This window comes from Octodon degus, unplaced genomic scaffold, assembly GCF_000260255.1.
Source record: "Octodon degus isolate 3935 unplaced genomic scaffold, OctDeg1.0 scaffold00114, whole genome shotgun sequence".
In the NCBI taxonomy this organism is placed as follows: domain Eukaryota; kingdom Metazoa; phylum Chordata; class Mammalia; order Rodentia; family Octodontidae; genus Octodon; species Octodon degus.
The window spans coordinates 7,674,299-7,696,301 of NW_004524690.1; the positions used below are offsets into that span (position 1 = coordinate 7,674,299).

At 38.9% G+C, this 22,003-nt stretch overlaps 1 protein-coding gene across 3 annotated transcripts in view; it reads right to left on the reverse strand.

The window, feature by feature from the left end:
• The window catches only part of Fat1 (FAT atypical cadherin 1), a 132,222-nt gene that overhangs the window by 42,391 nt on the left and 67,828 nt on the right, over positions 1-22,003 (reverse strand). For all 3 annotated transcript variants that reach the window (XM_023699662.1, XM_004639800.2, XM_023699661.1), the window contains exons 4-7: positions 8,042-8,103; positions 5,251-5,580; positions 4,447-4,657; positions 2,069-2,208 (exon numbers count right to left, since the gene is read on the reverse strand). In XM_023699662.1, the coding sequence (XP_023555430.1) occupies positions 2,069-2,208; positions 4,447-4,657; positions 5,251-5,580; positions 8,042-8,103 (743 nt within the window). The remainder of the gene's footprint in view (positions 1-2,068; positions 2,209-4,446; positions 4,658-5,250; positions 5,581-8,041; positions 8,104-22,003) is intronic.

Genomic DNA, 22,003 nt, shown 5'->3' on the forward strand with positions numbered 1-22,003 from the left:
TTTTAAATGTATTTAGTCCAGGGTCTACAGGGGCTCACTACACAGATTGGACTCATACTGATCCCCATTTGCAGCCTCTCAAGCGCTGGGATTACAGGAGCGTGTGTGCCACCAAGCCCAATCTCAATTGCTGCCTCAGTGTGTCCTAGGGACAGGGCCAGCACAGAACCTGGGTCCTTGCCTCTGCCTAAGCAGGTGCTTTAATCTGCTGAGCTATCTGGCTGGCACTTAGTTGATGTATATTATACATCATGATTATAATTCATACTAATCTTTGACATGTACTAAAACAGAATTGGGGGAAGATGCAAAAATAGGTTACAATCACTAGGGATGAGACTGTGGGACACAGGAAGCTGTCTCTTTATTAAATTTCTGCTGCTTCACCTCTGGTTGGTGAATCCCGCAAAGCGAACCAGGCACAGTTATACTCTTGAAACTTTTCTCTCAAAATCATCCTGTTAGGTTTATTACAACTTGTAATGTTTTGTTCTCACTTTCTGTACTGAATTTCACTTCAGGGTCTTATGCTTAAACAGAGAAAATCAACTACTTTTTGCTTGTCACTACAATGAAATCTGCTACTAATAAAATGGAATTTTAATACTGCAGTAGAACATCTTTTTAATTGTTTATTTTTATAGTGGAACTCTTATATGCAATACCAAAATGACTTCAAAAGCATATATTATACCATAAAGTATCAATTTTACATATATTAAAAGTCACAAGTATCTGAAGAAAGGAATAAGATACTTTTGACAAGTGGCTCTACGCTGTCTATTTTATTTGAGGTATTGCTGGGGGAACCCAGGACCTTTGCACTGAGCTACATCTCAAAGTCTTTAATTTTTTATTTTCACACAGGGTCTCATTAAATCAGTAAGTTGTCCAGTCTGAGCTCAAAATTTTCGTTTTCATGCCTCAGCCTCCCAGAGTGCTAAGGTTGCAGGTGTGCATCATTGTGCAATTCTGTAACAATGTTGTTTTTTAATCAAATGATTTAGAAGACACCACTCAAGATTTAAAATTGTATAATGTAAAAGTGGAAAATGAACTCAGATTTTTTTTTTCTACCTTTTAAATTGTGCTTTCCTAAGGATATAAAAACCATAGACAAGCCTTTAGCTTCTATTGTTCTACTGTAAGCTCCAACAAGGCACGAGTTTTTCCTGTGGTTATCTAATAATTAAAAAAAAAAAAAAAATCAGACTCCAAAATAATAGCTGGTACACAACAAGTGTTCAAGTGCTTGCTAAATATATGAATAAATGAATCTCTCTGCTGCTTCCTGAACTCAAATACTGATTATTCATCCAAAAAAGTTCCTTTTGCATGGCGCTGACAGCACACAGCAAGAAACCAAAGAAGCTGAGAGGATTTAGTTTCATGTATAGGATTTTAACATTTAAGTTGAAAGCCCAACAATTTGATCATTTCTTAATCATGATATAGGACTAAATAAATGTGTTCAAAAAACCATCAGAACATTTCAATAATTTTACACACTCCCAGTTAAGCTGGCACTGGGGGAAAGGGGGTGATTTTAAAAACCAATTAATTAGCTTAAACAGCTTTTATGAAAATGACTTGAACAATTCATTGTCAACAAAAAGGCTATGTATTACATTATATGATTAATGTATACTAATGTATATTTAATAATCATATATAACCACTAAAATATAATAAAGATTTTGATAATGTATCAAAAGTACAGTTTGGTTTCAAGTTCTCAGTCAAACTTTGTACAGCTGCTTAGTTATAGGCAAAACCCAAATCAGGATTTAGAACTGATTTTCTTTCTACAAATACAATTTTTCTTTCTTATTTTACAGAAAACTGAAACAGGATGGAGCCCTGTCTCCTGATGGAAAGGAAGGAAGGAGGAGAAGGAGGAGGAGGGAGGGCCCCAAGGGCTCCACAAATGCAAATTCTTGGTGTGTGTCCACTCAGTTATTTTCCAGCCTCAGAGGGCAAAATCAACTGCTCCTGCTGCCTGTGGACCTGAGACCAGAACGCTCTCTCCAACTCCCACTGACAAACGCACTGTTGGCAGTTCACTCACCTGAGTGACGATGGTGGCAGTCCCATCTGTGGCCTCGACTGTGAGGTTGTAGTGTGACCTCTGCTCTGCGTCAAGGGGTTTGGCAACGATGACGGTCCCAGTGCCCTTGTCCACGTCAAAGTGACTGTCAGAGTTGCCACCTAGTGTACAGCAGGACAGAGTTAAAACAGGTCAGAGGACAAAATCCAGTATCTATTTTATGGCTTTTTAATACTTTATGGAAGTGAAAAAAGATTTCTAATATAATGATTAAGATGAATCCAAGGAGCCATCACTTGGAAAGACAAGTGTAGCCAGTGAAAATGGCCCTGCCTTCCAGGCCAAACTAACCCTAAGTGTCAAGGAAGCACGAATTGAGAAGAAGCAAGACAGTAACTCTGAAAAGCAAAAATAGCACTAATGCTACTAATACAACTAAACTCAATTTGCTTTTACAGAGGTCCTGGATATCTATATAATTTATGTCTGGATGTCTATTTAATTTAATAACTATATAAAATATCACTAGCAATTTAACTCATTTTTCCTTATGTTACTGGGGATTGCATTAAAGGCTTAGCATATGCAAGGTGAGCACTCTAGTGCTGAGCCACGTCCCCATCCCGAAAAGTTAAATTATAAAAACAAAGTGTTGTGATACTTTGAGCCTCATTCCCTAAGAAAATAACCATTACAACAAATGTTAACTCTGAAAAACATTATCAGTAGCTAATTCTAGTAAAATTATTACATTTAAAAAGAACTTTTCTCATTATTGTCATTAGTATTGTTATCCAAAGTTTATAACACAATAATGCTATCCCAATGTAGTCTCAATTTTGTCAATAAAGCTCTTTTCAAATTCATTGAACTTAAAATACTTGTATTAATGATATGAAATGGAATGAAAATAAAGGTTCAATGTCATAATGAAGCTCTCCTACTCCTATCAAAAAGAAAAACAACATACACATACACAAGATATTAGGTCAAACCAAAAACTATGGATCTAGGGATGATTAAAAGTCAATATATGTGCAACTGGAATGGGTGAGACCAGAAGCAACTATGAAAAGAAAGAGCAATGAAAAATGGTCACTAGAAATAAAACCTCTAAGAAAAATCAATGCTTTCATTTTAGATCTCATAATCTGAGGTCAATTATGTGATCTCAGCAGATACCTTCTGCTGTACAGTTCGGGTCACAAGTCATCTGATAGATGTAAAAAACGTCTCTAGCAAGAGTGTCTCCTGGCCCAGCCAAAAGAAGCAAGTAGGCATGGAAAGCAAGCACAGAACAAGAAGCGCGGTCAGTCAAACAGTTCCAAAGGCCAGCGGCACTACACAGTGACGTTCAAGTACTGCACAGTAGCAGCCCTTACGCTGGAATCGGGAGAAAAAGGAAAGAGAAAGTGAAACAGCTATTTTGATTATTTTAATGAGGAAAAGTCATGGTTTCCCCTCTTAAACTATAATGGCTTAAGAAATAAGGTCAATTTCACATCAATGATTAAGACCGGAGACAATCCCGCTGCCCAGAGTGAAAGTTCAGGAGGAAAAGCCTGCCCCGCTTCCACCTGGGACTCCTGCTGCTTTCAGCTCATCAGCCTCTGCTTTCTGAAAAGACATCTGGTGTGACATAGAAGAGGGTGGAAGAGGGAACTGCAATATGAAATTCTCCCTAGACATAAATCACAACACAGACTTCTGATCTTGAGTATCGCTATAATTAAAATTCTGTAAAGAAACAAAAAAAGCTCTAAGATATCAAAATTTAATGTAAATTTTTAAAAGGGCATCAAATACGGTACTGTATTTATACATCAGAGCTAAATTAAATGGAAAAAGAGGAAGAATTCACTTAGCCTATACATACATTTAAAGAGGGTGAATTAATCCAATGAATCTTGCTTCCTACTAAAACTGAGATATATATATACAACTAAAAAGCCAAGGTTGGTGCTATAAATCTTAAATTACATAAATGAAGGCTTGTAGGCTTATCCTTTTTCAACATGCAAGTGTGACAGTCACATATGCACAAGGAACAGACACTTTCAGGGTTCTAATCACATTCTCTAAAACATATACTAATGTTGTATGTTATGTATAACAAATATAAACTGGGACCAAAGCATTTAGGTTTTCCTAAACAGTAATTCTTAATGCTTATACATGTAAAGAGTAAAAAATGGTGGTTCTGTGGCCACAGAATATCTATATTTAAATATTTAATAGATGCTTTTCTCGTTTGTGAAAAAAATTGCAATCAAATTTAAAGCAAATTCTCCATCCACAGGTCTTGCTCTTCAATTTGAGATGTGCAGGAAAATCAGAAAGCACACTCAGGTCTCTCTTCAGTGTAAGCCATGCAAACTGAGAAAGTGAGTGGTGCTTACCAATGATGTCAAACCAAAGAGGTGTGCCAGGGGGCTCAACAGATATGACTCCAATCATGTGAGCAACTGGATCACTTTCCATCACGGTAAAGGAAAAAAATGGTTCTTCAAATGAAATTGGCTCTGGGGGTGGCTTGGGTTTGGAGATCCACTCAATATGCAGTCTCGTTGTTGATGACTTTTGAGGGCGACCATTATCAACTGCCTTGATCTATAAAATGTGAACATGGGATTGAAAAAGCAAATTAGAAGTTATATCCCTAACAGAAACAAACATGGATTCAGTCTCAAAAACAGCTAATTTCAAATATTTAATAATCATATCTAGATATCTATATATTTAAATGCTGGGTAGCCAACCATCTCATAACCGAATTCTACGTAAATAATAATTAGCTGGAGGCTGCAGAGATAGCTCGGTGATCTAAGCGCCTGCCTGGCAGGTGCAAGGACCTGGGTTCCATCCCTGGTACCACATGCCATGCTAGCCTTGGAACCCTGGGTGGGCTGTGCCAGCCACCGAAACTGGACATGGTGGCACACACCTGCAATCCCAGTGCTGGGGAGGCTGAGACAGGAGGATCACTATGAGTCCAAGCTGCATAGTGAGATCCTGTACCTAATTAATTAATTAAAAATAATTCAATGGAATGAGAGTTGCAGAGGAAAAAAATCAACCCATACTTATCCAATATTATCAATCACTGCTCAACTGTTAGGTCTCAAACCCTGACCATTTTATTATACTCAGTTCGAAGAGATACAAGACTAGGTTTATACTCAAAGACTATGATCTGAACTCACTGAAAGAATATCATATTCTCCAGCTGCAGAGAATTTCTTGGTTGAAACCACTCCAGTTTTTGGTTCAATAAAAAATCTGCCATGCTCATTTCCCTCTTCAATGCTGTAGGAGACTTCCGCATTGGGACCTTCATCTTTGTCTGCAGCTATCACACGATACAGAGGCTCTCGTTTGGCAGTTCTTTCTCGTTCTGGTTTTTCCCGCTCTGGCAGTCTGATTTTGTAGAACTTTTGTAAGAACTGGGGTTTGTTGTCATTTTCATCAAGGATTTTCACAATTACTCTTGCAATGGTTGACTTGGGAGGAGCACCGTTGTCTGTCACAGTGACCTGTTTTTTAAAGATAACATCAACAAGATTTTAGAGGTATTTATAAACACCTTCTTCTTAGCAAGTGCTGGCATTTATCTGTACAAACTTCTATGGTTCCCATGGCACCGTGGCCCTTGCCACTTCCTCTTATTCTGACAATGACCCTGTGAAGAGGCACAGCAATCTCCCTGCTCTACAGACGGGCACACCGGGAGCCGAGCAATGGTTGAGAAATGGTGCCGGCTCCTACTCTGTTGTGGCGTTTTGCTTTGCTTGCACTACTGTGACTACCACAATGTTAAACAACCAAAAACTTAGTATTTTTAGATCATGGAAAAGATACTTAAAACATCCTGCTTTGAATATCTAGAAAGCCCTCTTTTAAAAAATACACTCTGTATATTGCAGTTAAAAAGCTGTCAGGCTGGCCAGGTAACTCAGCTTAGGCAGATGCAGGGACCAGGGTTTGATCCCCAGTGTGCCGTGCTGGCCCTGCCCCAGGCTGCACTGAGACTGGGTGTGGTGGTGCGCACCTGTAATCCCAGTGCTTGGGAGGCTGAAAAAAGGAGAATCACTACGAGTCTGATCTGTGTAGTGAGACCCTGTTATTCCTGTACTAAATAATTTTTTTAAAAACCTGTCATTGTGTTTCTTTAATAATATATGCTATACCATTATTGTAAAGTGCATGCTAACATTGAAACAGTAGCAATTACTGTTTTATTCTGTTTGGCTATCTCCTTATAAAGAAGTTTAGGAAAGTGGATGCAAACATTTAATCTTATGACCAACTTAATGTTTTCAGTAACAGCAATGTAAAAAGCTTGTATTTTAAATATGTTTTTTCCACGAATTCAGTCCAGAGATAAAGGTCACAGACTGAGAACAGTGGTGGTAATCCCTTCTACATGCATGCATCCATTTCACTGTTAAAAGCTCATGTTTATAGCAGTGTATACATTAAAAGTCATGATCTCAGTAAGGGTGATTCTCCTGTCAAATGCATCTCCCAAATTAATGTGGTCATTGGCTCTCAAAATACCACCCCCTTAGGACTACAGACAGACACACAAGAAGATGTATAAACAAACTATTACAAAACTTTGGTTCTCATCAATGTCTCAATGTATCTTGGAAGTCCTACATACTTGAACTCTGTTCTCTCTGTACTTTCAACATTCACTGAGGAAAGTGTCTGGACCGAGGTGTGCAATTATTGTAAAACCTGCGGTCACAACCAATGAGAGACAATGCGAACAAGACATCAACGTTGAGAACCTACTATTTTCAGTATTTTGGCATCTGGTTATTTTCTTTAGTACTTACTTCTCCCTTCTGTCAATTCCTGTAGTGAAAGGACATAAATTCAAAATGCCACACTATTATAGAGAAAATAAGTTCAGGAGACCTACAAAATTTATGAAATAAAATGTAACACATGAGAAAATTACTGGTGGGAAAACACAGTGGCCGTGAAACCACCTTTTTTAGAGAGGATATTTACAACTTATCCTCCCTGCACAGGCACATAGCACGGCTATTAAAAGTGAAGAACTTTTCTGACAGCATTAGGAAATTTCAACCAAAGGCAGTAGCATGAATAGCAATAAAAAGAGAACTAAAAAAATCCCTCCTTCGTCTCCTTCCTATTTACTCTCTGCTGTTAAGATGGAGGGTGTACACAGTCATTCACAATTAAACAGAGCACATGGTTTTCCAGGACTGCTTCCAGGAATCAACAATAACTTCCACATGTGATACACAAGTGTCCACAGTGGTGATGGGGCTCCTCTGCTGGATTTCCCTATCTAACAGTTACCTGCTTTTCTTGGGTTCTTTGGCTGTACCATTGACAGCACCCAGAAATAGGTGATTAGTAAATGATAAGAAGCTCTGTTTTGGTTTTTGTAAGCACAAAAGGGAATTTTTATTTATCCATGATAAGGAAGAGGCCTTACTGGAAGAGAACATTTTAGAAAACATATCCAATTTTAATCTCTATTTGTGTGAAAAACTTTTAGAAAATATTCTAAAACCACAAAAAAAAAATTGTGATCATGTAATTCTTTAACAATGGAAAAAATGTGGAAAGCTAATCATAGATTAAAGGAGATCTATAAATATCTCAAACACATGATACTGATGAAAAAGAAAGCTGCAAAAGGTATACAGAAAATACCTCTTATTCAAATGAAAGTGAAATCCCAATGATATTACTCACAGTTACATTTACTGTGTGTCGGAGTATGTGTATAGGAAGTACAAAAACTCAGACCACACAGCAGTGCCCGTGTCCTAAGGACACAGCGAAGCCGGAGAAGGGCCATGAGCCACATTCAGAATACTTCTTTATTCTCTTTTTCTTTGATGATCAGAAGCTAATATAATGAAATATTAGCAGTTATGAATACTGGCCAACAGGACCATGGTCCATCATTTATAACTGTAAATATATAAAAAACTAAAAAGTAAGGCTTACTTCCAATATGTGTTCATCTTGCTGCTCTCGGTCTAGTTTCCTTGACGTAGTTGTGATAAGACCTGTAAAACATTGTTTGTTAATCTTCAAAAAATAAAATCAGTTGCAAAATGTTATAACTGAAAGTATACATTCATGACCATCTAGACAAAAACACCTTCTCAAAGCAAGACAGGGAAAAGAATAAAATCTAAATTCCAGGTAGGGTTTTTACTGAAAAACAACATTATCCTATACTTTACAACTGCTTTTCTTCTTTTATTTAGCGCAGGGTCTAGAGAGTCTCACTACACAAATTGGACTTGTAGTGACTCTCCTTTTTCAGCTTCCCAAGTGCTGGGATTACAGGCACACACCACCAAGCCCAGTCTCAATTGCCCTGGGGGTGGGGAGGGTGGGCACAGCAGGCAGGCTGGGGATCAAAGACCCAGCCCCTGAGTATGCCTAACCAGGCACTTTAATCTGCTGAGCTATCTGCCCAGCACTGCACTGCTTTTAGTAATTCTTGACTATGTCAGATAAATGGCAGAAGAAAGAAAATAGAAAGCTCAAGTCAGCTACATTTTCTATTGTTTGCAACTGAAACTGGCATTTCATTAGGAAAGATTTTTTAAAAGTGAGATGAAGTTTCTCAGTATTTCTTCTTCACCCACTTCTCCCCCAAAGATAATGTTTCAAAGATAATAGAATTGATTAAAATAATTACTGTAAACATATTTTTAAAAACTATAAAATATATATATATATATATATAATGTTAGTACAACTTACTGTCCTGGAATCATCTACCTTCAGAAATGAAGAACTGATATAAAAAGTAATGCAATTTTCGCAGAGATGTTTCTACAACAATGGTCATTTATTTTCCAATAAAAGAAGAAGTGATTCTTGTAGTCTCTTCCCTATTTCTTCAATTAGTTTACCAAAGTAGTGTAAGTTTAAACCTCTCTCTAGAACTTTGTAACTGCCAATGCCTGCAAGCATTACAACTGATTAAGTGTATTTGTGTTTCATAAAAATACAAACAAAATTTCCCTGATCAGTGAAACACTCTACAACCCGTGCATGAGCAGATGTGTCGGCCCTGGATGTCAGAGAGCCCACGTGGCAGAAGAGCTGCGGGGCTCAGTGTCCTCCTGCCCCACGTTCCACAGGAAACACGGACTGATTCACATTTTAGAGCTGACTTTATCCTTCTCATTTATTTTCTCCTGTGGTTTCAATCCATTTTATGGAACTATTAATTAAAGGCTATTTAAATTGCTTCCCTAAATTTGTAAATGATTTGCGTTTTCATTTAATTCAATTGTTTTTCTTAAATAATTATAAAGAATCTCATTCAACATTATTTTCTACAATTCAATAAGCAGCAATCTTTTTTCAGTAAAAACAAAAGACTGTACTATAGCTAGCAACAGATTTTTCTCTAACTATACTTACAGATTAGAAGGAGTTCAAGGAACATCCTTCACACTGCAAAAGACTGAAAATGGGCTTCCTGCAGCACAAGTCTGATTTACACAAGCAAAAGACTTTAAGAGTTATTTTCTCTATCAAATATTTATATGGCTTAAAATAGGGAAAAAAATCATGGATTGGTCCCACCTAACTGTCCCAATATGGGCATCAAAAAGTGATTACCAATCACATGGAGCAGCAGCCTGGCATCTTCACTGCAAAGCATTGTTCTTCTAACACTCAATTATCCACCAATCACACTGCACAAATGCCTGCTCTGCTAACAAGGAATCTGCCTACCTTCTTAATATCGAATCAATGTAAAGCCAAGAAGTACCTGACCATCTTCTTCTAGGTTTGGAATTATGGTAAGTCCTACCTATATGCTTTATATTAAATCCTTTCTGTGGACACAACACTGATTCCATTCACACACAGTAGTTGTGATGCTCCCTTCTTACCCTGGTTAGCCTGGTCACCACCTCTCAGTCACTGTCACCTGTGTATCAACATCCCACAGGACCACTGCTCAGTTTCCCAGGCCCTTACATGTCCTGTACCAGACATCAACCCACCGTATTACACTCACCTAAAAACCCTCCTCTATACGCTCTAAAGTTCATGAGGGCAGAGTTGCTCCCTGTCTTCCACAGCTTCTCTAAATTATTTCTATTAACCTCAAAAAAAACATATGAGCTTTTATTCTTAAATTGTCATAAAACTAACAGTAAATCTGTTAAAGAGCAGAATTAAAATAGGTATCACAGTCAGGCAGCTCATTAAACCTGGAAATGATACCAAAACATATCACAAAGAAGCTAACAGAACCACTCAACATGCTGTACAAGACATGTCAGGTACCCTGACGGGCAGTCTAGTGCTGCTAGCAGGCAGCGAGGCACGAATGTGACGTGTGGCGGGGGAGGCAGGCAGGCAGGCAGGCAGGCAGGCAGGCAGGCCTCAGTTGTCTGTAAGCAAAAGGGAAATACGAACGCTAAGGACAACGAGGCGCCTACCCACCCCCACCCAGTGAAGCACAGTAAAGGGCCATCCAGCCTAAGAATGAAGTAATGCTGCGAGAACCCCGGCGTTCCAGGGGCAAAGGCAGAGAAACCGAAGGAAGAAGCACCTCCTCCACCAACCTCAGAGAAGCCTAGAAGAGAACAGAAAGTGAGGCAGGAAGAGCTTTCGGAAAAACAGCATTTCTTAATGAAAAGGAGACTGCTCACCCTATTAAGATAGAGTGTATGACATTCTAAACCAGAGCAAACTGATACAGCAGTCACTAGCCTCATGTGGCTAATAAAATATAAATTAATCAAATTAATTTAAAATTTGATTTCACAATCACATTAACGGGGCTTCAGATGCTCAGCAGCCACCTGGGACTAGAGCCCGCAGGACAGAAGGAGGCAGCTGTGGGCCACTCCTCCCAGGGGAGGAAGTTCTACTGAGCAGCAGCAACACTGGCGCTGACGTGCAACACAATCCACAAGTCTGACTCACTCCTCTCTGCACCATGTGCAAGATACTGTAGCGAAAACAAAACAGGGAAATAACTTTTCTACACTCAAAGCAGTCCACCGAAAGAATCCTCTACCAAAGGTGTCCCCAGTGCTTCTCTGCTATGCCACCACCACGCGCGCGTACCTCCCACAGGGCAGCACGAGGTCACGTGCCCTCTCCCTCTCAGGGAGCACTACATACACTTAGTCCTTCTCATGGAAAATGCTAGAAAGCCGGATATGTTCAGAGGTACGCTGGCCCTCGGCATAACGGGCTGTGCTAAAAGCTTACCATGCTGGGAATACTGTCCAAGTAGTCCACACATATCCCACTCTGTCACATAAGATTGCCTGTGCTTACGCTCCCTCTCCTCTCTGCGCCTTCACCTAGCTCATTACTGCTAACACTTCTCGAATCCCTTGCCCACCTGAACAGTACTGACCTCAAAAAAAAAAAAAAAGAAGCCAAAACATACTTTCCCCTACAGCCACTGCTTGTAATAAACTATGTAGGCATTAAAAATACTATTTCTTTCATTTTATTTTAATTTTATCATTTGAGAGTGTCTAGCTGTGTAGTTCAGCCTAGCTCTGAGTTCACTATTTAGCCCAGGTTGGCCTTAAACTCTCAGTGATCTTCCTGTCTCAGCCTCCTGAGTGCTGGGATTACAGGTATGTGCCACCACACCGGGTGGTTGCTTTCATCTTAAACATCTGTTTTCCAACTACAGATACAGCTCAGAGGCACAGTGTGCAGTGTGCCTACCTGGCAAGCACAGCACCCTGAGTTCAGTTCCCAGTACCCCCAAAAAATAAACATTTGTGTTCATATGAAATATTTTCTGCTAAATCCCAGAAAAACACTGCATCAATTTAAATAATATGAATTCCACTGAAGCTCAAATAGCTGCATCCAAATGAAATTAAACGTTTTCAAAGTTCCCCTTAAGTCATTAACAAAGCCAAATTAGAATTTAGTTCTCCTGAAACTCAGCTCATTCTTTTCCTAATCACACCAAACTACAGATTACTGCACTATGGTATTTCAACACTATGAGCTCAGAACCATGACTTCCACACAATTTAAGAAAAAATAGCAATGAGAGTCATTAGGCTTTCTTTTTTTTTTTTTTTAAATATATTTCGTACAGGGTCTCCTGTACAAAATAGGCAGCTCCGACTCCTAGTGATCTTCCTTCTTTTAGCCTCCCCAGCACTGGGATCACAGGCATGTGCCCCCATACCGAGACTTGGGGAGAGGGGAGGAGAGAGAAGAGGGATCAGAGAGAATAGAGTGAGGGTACACAGATGTAACGAGGAGAACAAAGGCTCTCACTGGGGGCTGTACATTCCAAGAAAACTGATAGACAATGGGACACATGAGGTCATCTCATCTGTTACCCAGCATGCAATGGAGCAAGCACTCAGCATCCCAGCACAGCTCTGCAGGCTCAGCCATCCCCAAGGCAGCTGAGCACCTTTCCATCATAGTAGGAGAGGTTAGTGTGCATACCGCCAGAAGAAATGCCCAGTAGAATCCTAAATTAGAACTGTTTGGGGCATAGTTCGCTACAAAACAAAACTTCATTAACATATCAAGTCATCTCATTTCTAATGTTACTGGACATACTAAATCCCAAGGTACTATATTTTGATCTTTACACATATTACCTCATTTAATCTATTGACCTACTGGTAATATCTCCATTTTTACAGTTTTGGGGGCATTAAGGTACTTAAGATCACTTAGCAAAAAGGGAGTTAAATAAACCAGACCATCAGAGTCTGAAGTCCACACTAAAAGTGACAGAAGATGGGGAGGAACTGAGGGTTTTGGTTCTATGAAAAATGGTCTGAGTAACAGCACTGCAGATCCAAGATGGTAGCTAGAGAAAAAAGTAATGCAATTTCTGAACAGCTCCCACTGCAGTGAGCATGCACATGCGACCTGTGACAGCAGCAACCTAAGGGACAAAGCTGTCAAAGATAAGGTCCTCCACCTGGAGGGAAACCAACCTGTAGCCATGCATTTAGCATGCTCAGCAGGCGATGTACTTCCAACTATTTGACAACAGGAAGAAGAAAGAGAAAGATCAAGGAGGTTTAAAAAAAAGAGTATGCTTATACCTGTCGTTACTCCAAAGGCTATTTTCCTCTACTCCGCTACAGCCACTCAGCTTTTCTACTCCTGTTTATTTTACAGGAATGCGTGAACCACAAAAATCTACATTCTAGCAAAGTAGAATCAAACAGGAGTTTCTATGATAACTGAAAAGTTCCCTAATTTGCACTGTCCAGTTTGGCAGTGCCCAGCCAAGCTACTGTAAATAAATATGGCTCCTGTAACTGAAGAGCTCAGTTTGCAACTGAGTTTAAATAGCTTAAATAGCCACTAATCCTCTCTGCTCCTTTAGAAGTCTCAAATGAATGCTTCAAAGGCTGAAATACATGAATACAAAAAACTAAAAAATTACTACAAGGGCATATCTTTTACTACTAGTATGTTTTTGGGTTGAAGTAAACTTTTAATGAAATGTATCATAAATTCTAAAATATTGTCTTGTTATAAAAAGAGTCTCCTAGAACCCCAAAGTCTTTCAAAATTCTCTAGCCCACATTTTGCTTTATAAAAACGAGAAAAATGAGGTCTACAACAGGTAATTCCTCAAGGCCAGTTAACAACTGAACAGAAACAGAGTTGAGCAAAGTGGAGTGTTCAGAAAAGTCCCTTTATGGGTCCAGCCCAGTGGTGGCAAACCTATGGTGTGTGTTGTTTCTCTTCTAAGATAAAAGATGCTAATGTCTGTGCTGTTTTTTCTAAACTAAAACCTCAGGTTTAACTGTAGAGTTGACATTTCATGATAAATAAGTAGGTGCAATTGGGGCAGGTCATCTCTAAAAGGTTCACCATCACTGCTCCTGCCCTTTCACCCCAATTAGTCATGATGTATAAACAGTGGAGCCCCCTTCTTCCTTCCCTCACCACACTAGGACCACCAAACTACACCCATGAGGACCTATTTTATTCAGTCTCATAAAAGTTTCAGATGAGATGAAGTTCTATCCCATAATAACCTTTATGGTCTGGGTGTTTATTAAAGCTGAAATAACTCTACTCCCCTTAAGTTCTTTTTTTTTTTTTTTTTTAATGTATTTAGTACAGGGTCTATAGGGTCTACAGGATCTCACTACACAGATCAGACTCATAGTGATCCTATTTTCAGCCTGCCAAGCACTGGTATTACAGACGTGCGCCACCACACCCAGTCTCAATCCCAACCAGTCTGAGTTTGCCCCGGGGGCAGGGCCAGCGTGGCAGGCCTGGTTAAGTTTTGTTTTTAATCATTGTAATAATTATTATTGGCCACATTCTGGGATATTACTGGTCTCTTAAAAATAGCACTTGAAATACAAAAATGTAACAGCCCTACAGATCTATGAGCAATAAACAGTACCTAATAATAATTAACACTGCATAAAATACTTAAAGAAGTGTTCAAAAGAGGCTACCTGAAGAGTCCATCCACCCTTAAGTCACTTATTAAACCCTAAAACCATTCCCAGAATCTTCTTCACTGCCACTAGTGTAATTACTGACTAAATCATTGCATCCTGCTGGAACCCAAGTTAAGTCAACTATAGGTTCTTTACTTTAAGAGAAAAGAGCCTAGAGGGACGCACAAAATCCTACTGAGTAGCATGTTTTCTGTTTTCCCAAATCTCCTTTTTGTGGCAGGCCGAATGGTTCCCGCAACAACACACGTCCAACCTGAATGCCACCTTGTTTATCTTTGTGGCACTGAGCGCTGAACCCAGGGTTTTCATGCTCCACGGCTTCCAGCCTTTTTCATTTAATTTATTTTAAGACACAGTTTCTGACTGGACATCCAAGAAAAAGAGTCCTTTATTTTGGCCTTTTGGCCTCCAGAAATGTTTAAGGATGAAGTTCTATTGTTTCAAGGCACCCACTTAAAACGGTAAGTTGTGGTACTTCATTAACAGTAACTGTAGGAAATGAATAGACTTCTTAAAAACAGCAGGTATAATTACTGATACACAATAAACTGCATATAAAATCTATACAATTTGCCTGATTGAACTTTTAAATTAATAAATAAGATGTGCCAAAAGCTAGCAGTTCTATTTCTGAAGCTACTATATTTCATACTCTTCTCCATAATGATAGTAAAGAGTAAAAATATTTCACCAGTAATTCTATTAACAATAACTGCAACTACTAGCTTAATGCCTATGAAACATAAAATCTCAATTATAAAGTTGTTACAACTAGGACCAGGACTGAACAAAATCTTTTATTTTGAATGAACTAAAACAATTTCCCTTTTTCTCTAAAGAGTTCACTTAATAAGCAACATGTTGAGCACAATTAAATTAAGCAAGAAAATTATCTCTAAAAACTGTATCCATTAAATAGTCTCTTCAGCCAAAAAAATTTACACATAATCAACCTGCATTTACCAATACTATCGTTTTTTAGTCATATCTTTTCTGTAGAGTGTAACAAAAGACAGTGAAATGTCCACCACTAGGAAAGATTAACATCAATTTGTAAAATAAATATGAGTGAGGATTTAAGGTGTCTCAGAACTTTGTAAGACAAGTATTTCAAACTTTGGGCTTTTATAATTTCCATGCTATGCTACTGAAATATAGTCTGCTTTGATTTAAACTATCAAAGAGCTATCAAGGACTATGAAAAAGTGCAAAAAATAAAGATGGCAACAGAATTAGCAATTATTTTAATTTTTAAAATGAAGTTATATTAAAGTAAAACAAGTCTGTGCGACACAGACAGGAGACAGTCACTGCAGAGCTGCACGCTGCACAGGACTGAGAACTCTTCCCACGGACGGCCCAGCCTGCAGCTCTGCACCTAATCAGCTTTACCACAACGAGCCGCCTCAGAACAAGGCTGTTCACTGCAATTTCAGAGATCACAGCTGATGTCTTCAGAACTCAGTGGTAGGTAGAGGTCATCACAAGCAGACAGAGGAGAGGCAGAAATTAAAGCAAGCACAGTGTTTATTTGTGCAAACTTTGAAGACTTCTAATAAGTGAAAAAGAAAACCATGTAAATTTGTTCATGTTTAAAGTCTTTTATCCGTCTACTGGAAAATAAGTATTAGGCGGCAATCACATAGTCAGCATTATGCTAAGCTTGACAATGGACACAATCACATGAAAAAGGAGGAGACCTGGCTTTAAGGACTTGAATTAAGGTCAGAAACACACAGACAACAGGCAAAACCAGAAGCAATGCTGTGAGGTCAGAGCCAACACATAAGAAGCCGAGCACTGCTTCTCCCAATGGCCCACTCTAAAATTACAGATTGCCTTACAGGCCACGAGCAAATGGCCAACTAGTCCTATAGTTATCACACAGCATTCATGTCCTCAGAACTTTCAACTATGAGCTCAGAGACACAGCACTGCACACAGTCTTTATTTAGATGGTGTTCTAAGGCCACGTTTAACTGCAGCCCGTCAGGAGCTCTTTTGGCAGCTGTAGCCATCTGAGTGAGTACTGTTTGTCACTGCAGTACTGGTGCCACCAGGATTAGGCCCCGAGCCAAAATGGAAGCCTATTCATAGATTGTCAAGGCTGGAAAGCAGCTCGAAATTCATTTACTTCAAACTTTCGGAGCTTCATAGAATATACAATTAAAACTAATCAAACGATTAGTTTAAAATCACAGAGGGACTGGCTGGCTAAGAACATGCACTGACTTCTGGTTTTAATTCTATCCTACTGTTTCTTGTTAAAAATTGATGGTATTAAAATACAAGATCAACAGCTAAATTTAATTTATACTGAACTGCTTTCACATTACCATGTTAGCCATAGCAGGAAGAGGAGCAGAGAAGATTTATTATAAGGTTAACATCATGTTGACATGAAAGACTAATCTCACTTAGAAACCAAAGGCAAAATCTTAAATGTAATTTTAGCAAATGATACTGAGCAACATATTAAAAACCCAGAATCCTCCATAATATAACATATCCTCAGGATCTGATGAAAATAGATTTTAGGATGAAAAACATTATTGGTGTGTGCAGAAAGCGCACTGAATGAAACGTGGCTTCTTTTAGACTTCAGAATAACACAATTCAGAATAAAATAAAAATTAGCATGAGGAACAGGTAAGAAAAGCCTACACATTCCTTTTCAAAAATGTACACAGCTCGGTAAAAACTATAAATAGGTAAACTTTTGTACTGAATTTCTGCACTGTGACAGGACTGGACCTTCACTTCCTTCCTTCCCAACTATCAAGTGTTAGCGGAAGCCCTCGGAAGTTGTTCGCAGCTGCAGCTACTTCCTATTGCGCTCCGCTCGGCCTCCTGCCGGCCACAGTGAAATGCTAATCGCTTCAGTTCAAAAAACAATAGTTGTAATGTGATACTGGGACAGAACATGGACCAGCGCACAGCATATCTACTCGCTACTAAAGAAACTGGTGGTTTTATCATGGTGTAGGGATAACTGTACATAAGCTACATGTATCCAAATCTATGTGCAATCAAATCACATTTCCTATATCTAAGTCACATTTCTCACATCCACAAAATAATTACACCATAAGTACACATATAAACAAATGAAAATCATGTAAACAAATCAAAAACATTCCATTGTATATCACTGTCTTCTACAAAGAATGAGAAATTCTAACTCAGTAATTTAAGCAAACCAGAAAAAGAATGACAAGGAGGGAACGGAGATTTTATATATGTCAGCATAAAGATGTTATGATCTCAAAAAGTAGCAATATTTTGTCTTCTTTGAAAAAGATTTTCTCAAAGCAGAAGAGATCTGACTAGCACTTTTTAAGAGTCTCGTATCCCCGTGCTGAATCTTGAGATTTCTAACTTAATTTTAAGGGATACAAATATGCTGCCCAAGTGATGCTTGGGGCAAACTGTTACATGGCTTTATTTCTTTATTCTGCGGTACCGGGGGACTGAACTCAGGACCTTGCACTTGCCAGGCAGGTGCTTATGCCACTGAGCTATCTTCCCAGGCCCCCTTACATGTTTTTAAAGAAGAGCTTTAAGTAAGTTGGAGATGCAAGATTCATATTATGTTTTCCACAAATTCTTACAGAAATAACAAAAATCCAACTAATCCTCAGAAGTATCAAAAAGATACTTCACAGGAAAGAGCAGTAACAAGTTGTGCTAATAAATACACTGACATATTAGAGGTCAAGAAACTAATGCTACTCTTATAAAGCATGTACATTTTTAATTGACTGAAAAAGTCTTTTATGATACCCAAAAACTATACAAATTCAAATTTCAATGTCTGTAAATTTTACTGGAATACATTCACGTTTATTCATTTCCATCTTGTTTATGTCAGCTTCCATGCTTTACTGGCAGAGCTGAGTGGCTGTGACAGAGATCATATAGCCTGTGAAATTATAAAATCATGTAAAAAGCTCAACGAGTCCCTACAGTACATGGTTAATGAAACTAAGCTTAAACTTGTGTTATTTTGAAGCTTCTTAATATTTGGCCTGAAAGTACCAGAGAAATAATGTTAGTCTAAACACCCCTTATTATATGATACAAAGTTGCTTAATACCAACTTAGAGAAAAACTGACTCCAGAGGTACACTCATACATCAAAGACACTGCACACCAAGAAGTAGTATTTAGGAAATTCTACCTGTCTGGTCTGGACCTCTCAGTGGCCTTAATCTCTCTAAAGTCATACAATTATTTGTAAGCTTGACAAAACACCAATGACAAACACAAGGAACTCTTGGTCTTCGTAGTTTCTCCCATCTCACATGGTTCTTACAAAGGTTAAGAATCTGAAAGTTGCCTGTAATACGCGAAGCACAATGCACATGTAAGTACAGGACAGTAGGAATGCCCCTCTGATTTATAAGTAAGTTTAAAGTAAAGCGAAAGCATATGGGCAGAAGACAGGTATAAGAACGACAAGGTATTAAAAGGACAAGATATAAAATAAGACAGATATTTAAAAAATGATAGCCAGGATTTGTGGTCTCTTGTGATTGCCTCCTTCAAATTTGCCTTCCCAAGGGAACAGGAGACAGCATGACATGAGCCCGAGCAGAAACCACCAGTGTGACCCACCTATAGTGTCCTGCACTCCTGACCCAACGGTGAGAAGGGGCTTAGGTTAAAGACGCCTTTCCAAATAGGTGAAATTTTAAAGAAAAAATTATACAATCACTAAACTGAAATAGCCTCAAAATAATTATTATACCATTTAAATTCTCAAGGGGACCGAAACAGACAGAGCAAATGTGAAAGGTACAAAACCATTTTAAGAGGAACATGCAGATATAAACATATATTCAAAAAACAAGTTGCTATTTTTTATACAATACCCATGTCTAATAAATTGGTTTTAGCCATAAAATAAAATTCTCAGTAAATCTGCTCCTAACAGGAAGCTGCACACCAATGAATGAGGAAGTAATACATTTACTAGATAAACGAAATCAGCGGGTCAGTGGAATGGGCATCAAAAAGCAAAAGTAATGGACATATTACATAAGAACACAGCAAGTTCATCAAAGGTGTAATAAAGGGTTTTCTGAAGCACAGCACCTAGTATCTTAAGGAAAAAAAAACTGCAGATGTCTCTCAGTGGGCACAGCATGCCCACTATGTAAAAAGAAAATAAAGTAATGTATTCTTACATGCAAACCATGAGAAATGGATTCACAAGTCAATGTGAAGACTTGTCAGTGTTCATAGCAGCTTTATTTCTAATAGCCAAAGTGTGGCAACCATGCAAATGTCTATCAACAGGTGAATGTATAAACTGTCACTGGACATGATGGGACGCACCTTTAATGCCAGCACTCTGGGAGGCTAAGGCAGGAAAAAGAGAAATTCATACTCAGCCTGGGTAACTAGCAAGACCCTCCCTTAAAAAGAAAAAAGAAAAAAAGGCTGCAGATGTAGCCCGGTGCAAAGGTGATGGGTTAATCCCAGCAATAAAAATAGATGCAGGTGAATTCTGAAATAAATACGCTAAGTATAAGAAACCTTACTAAACATGTACAAACTACATGAGTCCACTTATATAAACTGCAGGAAATGCAAAATCCAGCTAATAAAGGTCAGAAAGCACATCAGCAGCTGCTGAGGGCTACAGCCCCAGGAGAAGGGGCGGGAGAGAATGCTGAGGCAACTCTGGGAACTCACGGACGTGCTCCTTAGCTTCACTGTGATGATTTCTCAGATGTGTATGCCAAAACTTCTTAACTGTAGACTCCAAGTATGTGCAATTTACTACAGATTGTACCTAAAGAAGCTTCTGAAAAATGTAAAACATTACTTGTTTTGCATCAAAAATTTGAAAACTACAAAGCATATATGCAGAACTTAAGACTGTGAGGCCCCTTCCAACATAAGTGTGTGCCTAAAACTCAATTTCAAACCATATTCTAATGCTAAGCTGCCTCTCACTCCTCAAGGCTCAAATTGTTAAGTTAACTGAAAAGAGAATTTCTGAGGATGGTGTCAGTTTCCTGAGGTTTCTTGTGGATGCGGAAACCTGAAAGCTCACACTGACCCCTTTTGTTCTGGGGTCCCTTTCTTCTCCGTCCTTGACATGGCTCAAAGCTGCAGCCCTTTTGTTCACAGGAGCTCAGACTACCAAGGAGGCCCCAAACTATGTAACAGTCTGCCTTCTGTCTTTCTCTGGCCTTGAACAAATGCACAATTTATATTAAAGAAGCAGATTTACCCTAATACTGGATATAACCAAACCAAAAAAGGTACAAAAGTTTATGTTGGTAGCCCTCTTTTGGTGCCTTATATTATAATCTAGGCTACCAGCCCAGGGCATGTAGTGCTCACATCCAAGGTAGGGCACCTTTATCCTCGCGTCCTACCATGAATCAATCCTGTAATCCTAGCACCATGCACTTTAGATCGAGCCACCTCCAAAATGCTCCACCTTTGCCGCACAAGGCTTTAGGGAGACATTTAGACACAAGCTGTAATACAAACCTTTAATAGCACTACCAAATATTCATGGCTGATCACTAAAGCCAATTTTCTCCAAGACCTCAGAGAGAAAGCCTCACTATGGCCCACATCTCTTTATTTCCAGCCCAGTGATTTTCAGTCATCAATTATTAGTTAACATGTTATAGAGTCTGCAGGTGGTATTGTAAATAAATGAATCACAGAACTTTCTTCAACCACATGGTGGAAAACTAGCCCCATCTTACTGGTGTAACTAAGAAAAGTAAGCACTTTATTTCTCTTGGGGGGTGGGTTGCAGGGAACTGAATAAAAGACCTCACACTTGCCAGGCAGGAGCTGCACTGCTGGGCTATATCTCTGGCCCCCAAAAGTAAGCATTTTAAAGTTTTGACAAAGATGAGACATCTATACTTTGGACCCTGAGGATTTGCTTCAATTTTCTGCCAATCCACGAGAACAGAGCTCTTTGGAGGCAGATCTTACAAACCTATATTTATTATATTCCTCTATAATACTCTTTTTTTCTCTTTAGAGATGCTTGATGTTTTGCTGAATAATCAGACTTCTTTACTCATGATACAGCTTATACTTCACAACAAATATTCCTGTGCACTATCCTCTTTCTCTACTATTACCTGCCTTCAGGTCATGAGAACACAAAACCTCTCTGTAAAGGCTGATGAGTATCTTTCTGCTGCTCTACCAGCCAGATGTGGTGTGTCCCTCCTAAGAGGTAGTCATAAACTCCTGGAGGGAATGCGTTTTTGCTAATGATAAGAAAGCACAGAAGCCTTTGTACACAGACTTCTTTTCTGCTGTTTTCAGAATAAAGAGATTTACCTTGGAGTGGCAACGCAGTATCAATCAGGGTCCTACAATAAGATACAGGAGCAGGATAGCATTATGTCAGAAGCCATGGGGAAAACCACTTTCTTACACTTCTCTTCTTTCTCCTGATATAAAAATTATGCCCAGACCCCCTACAATTTGCTCA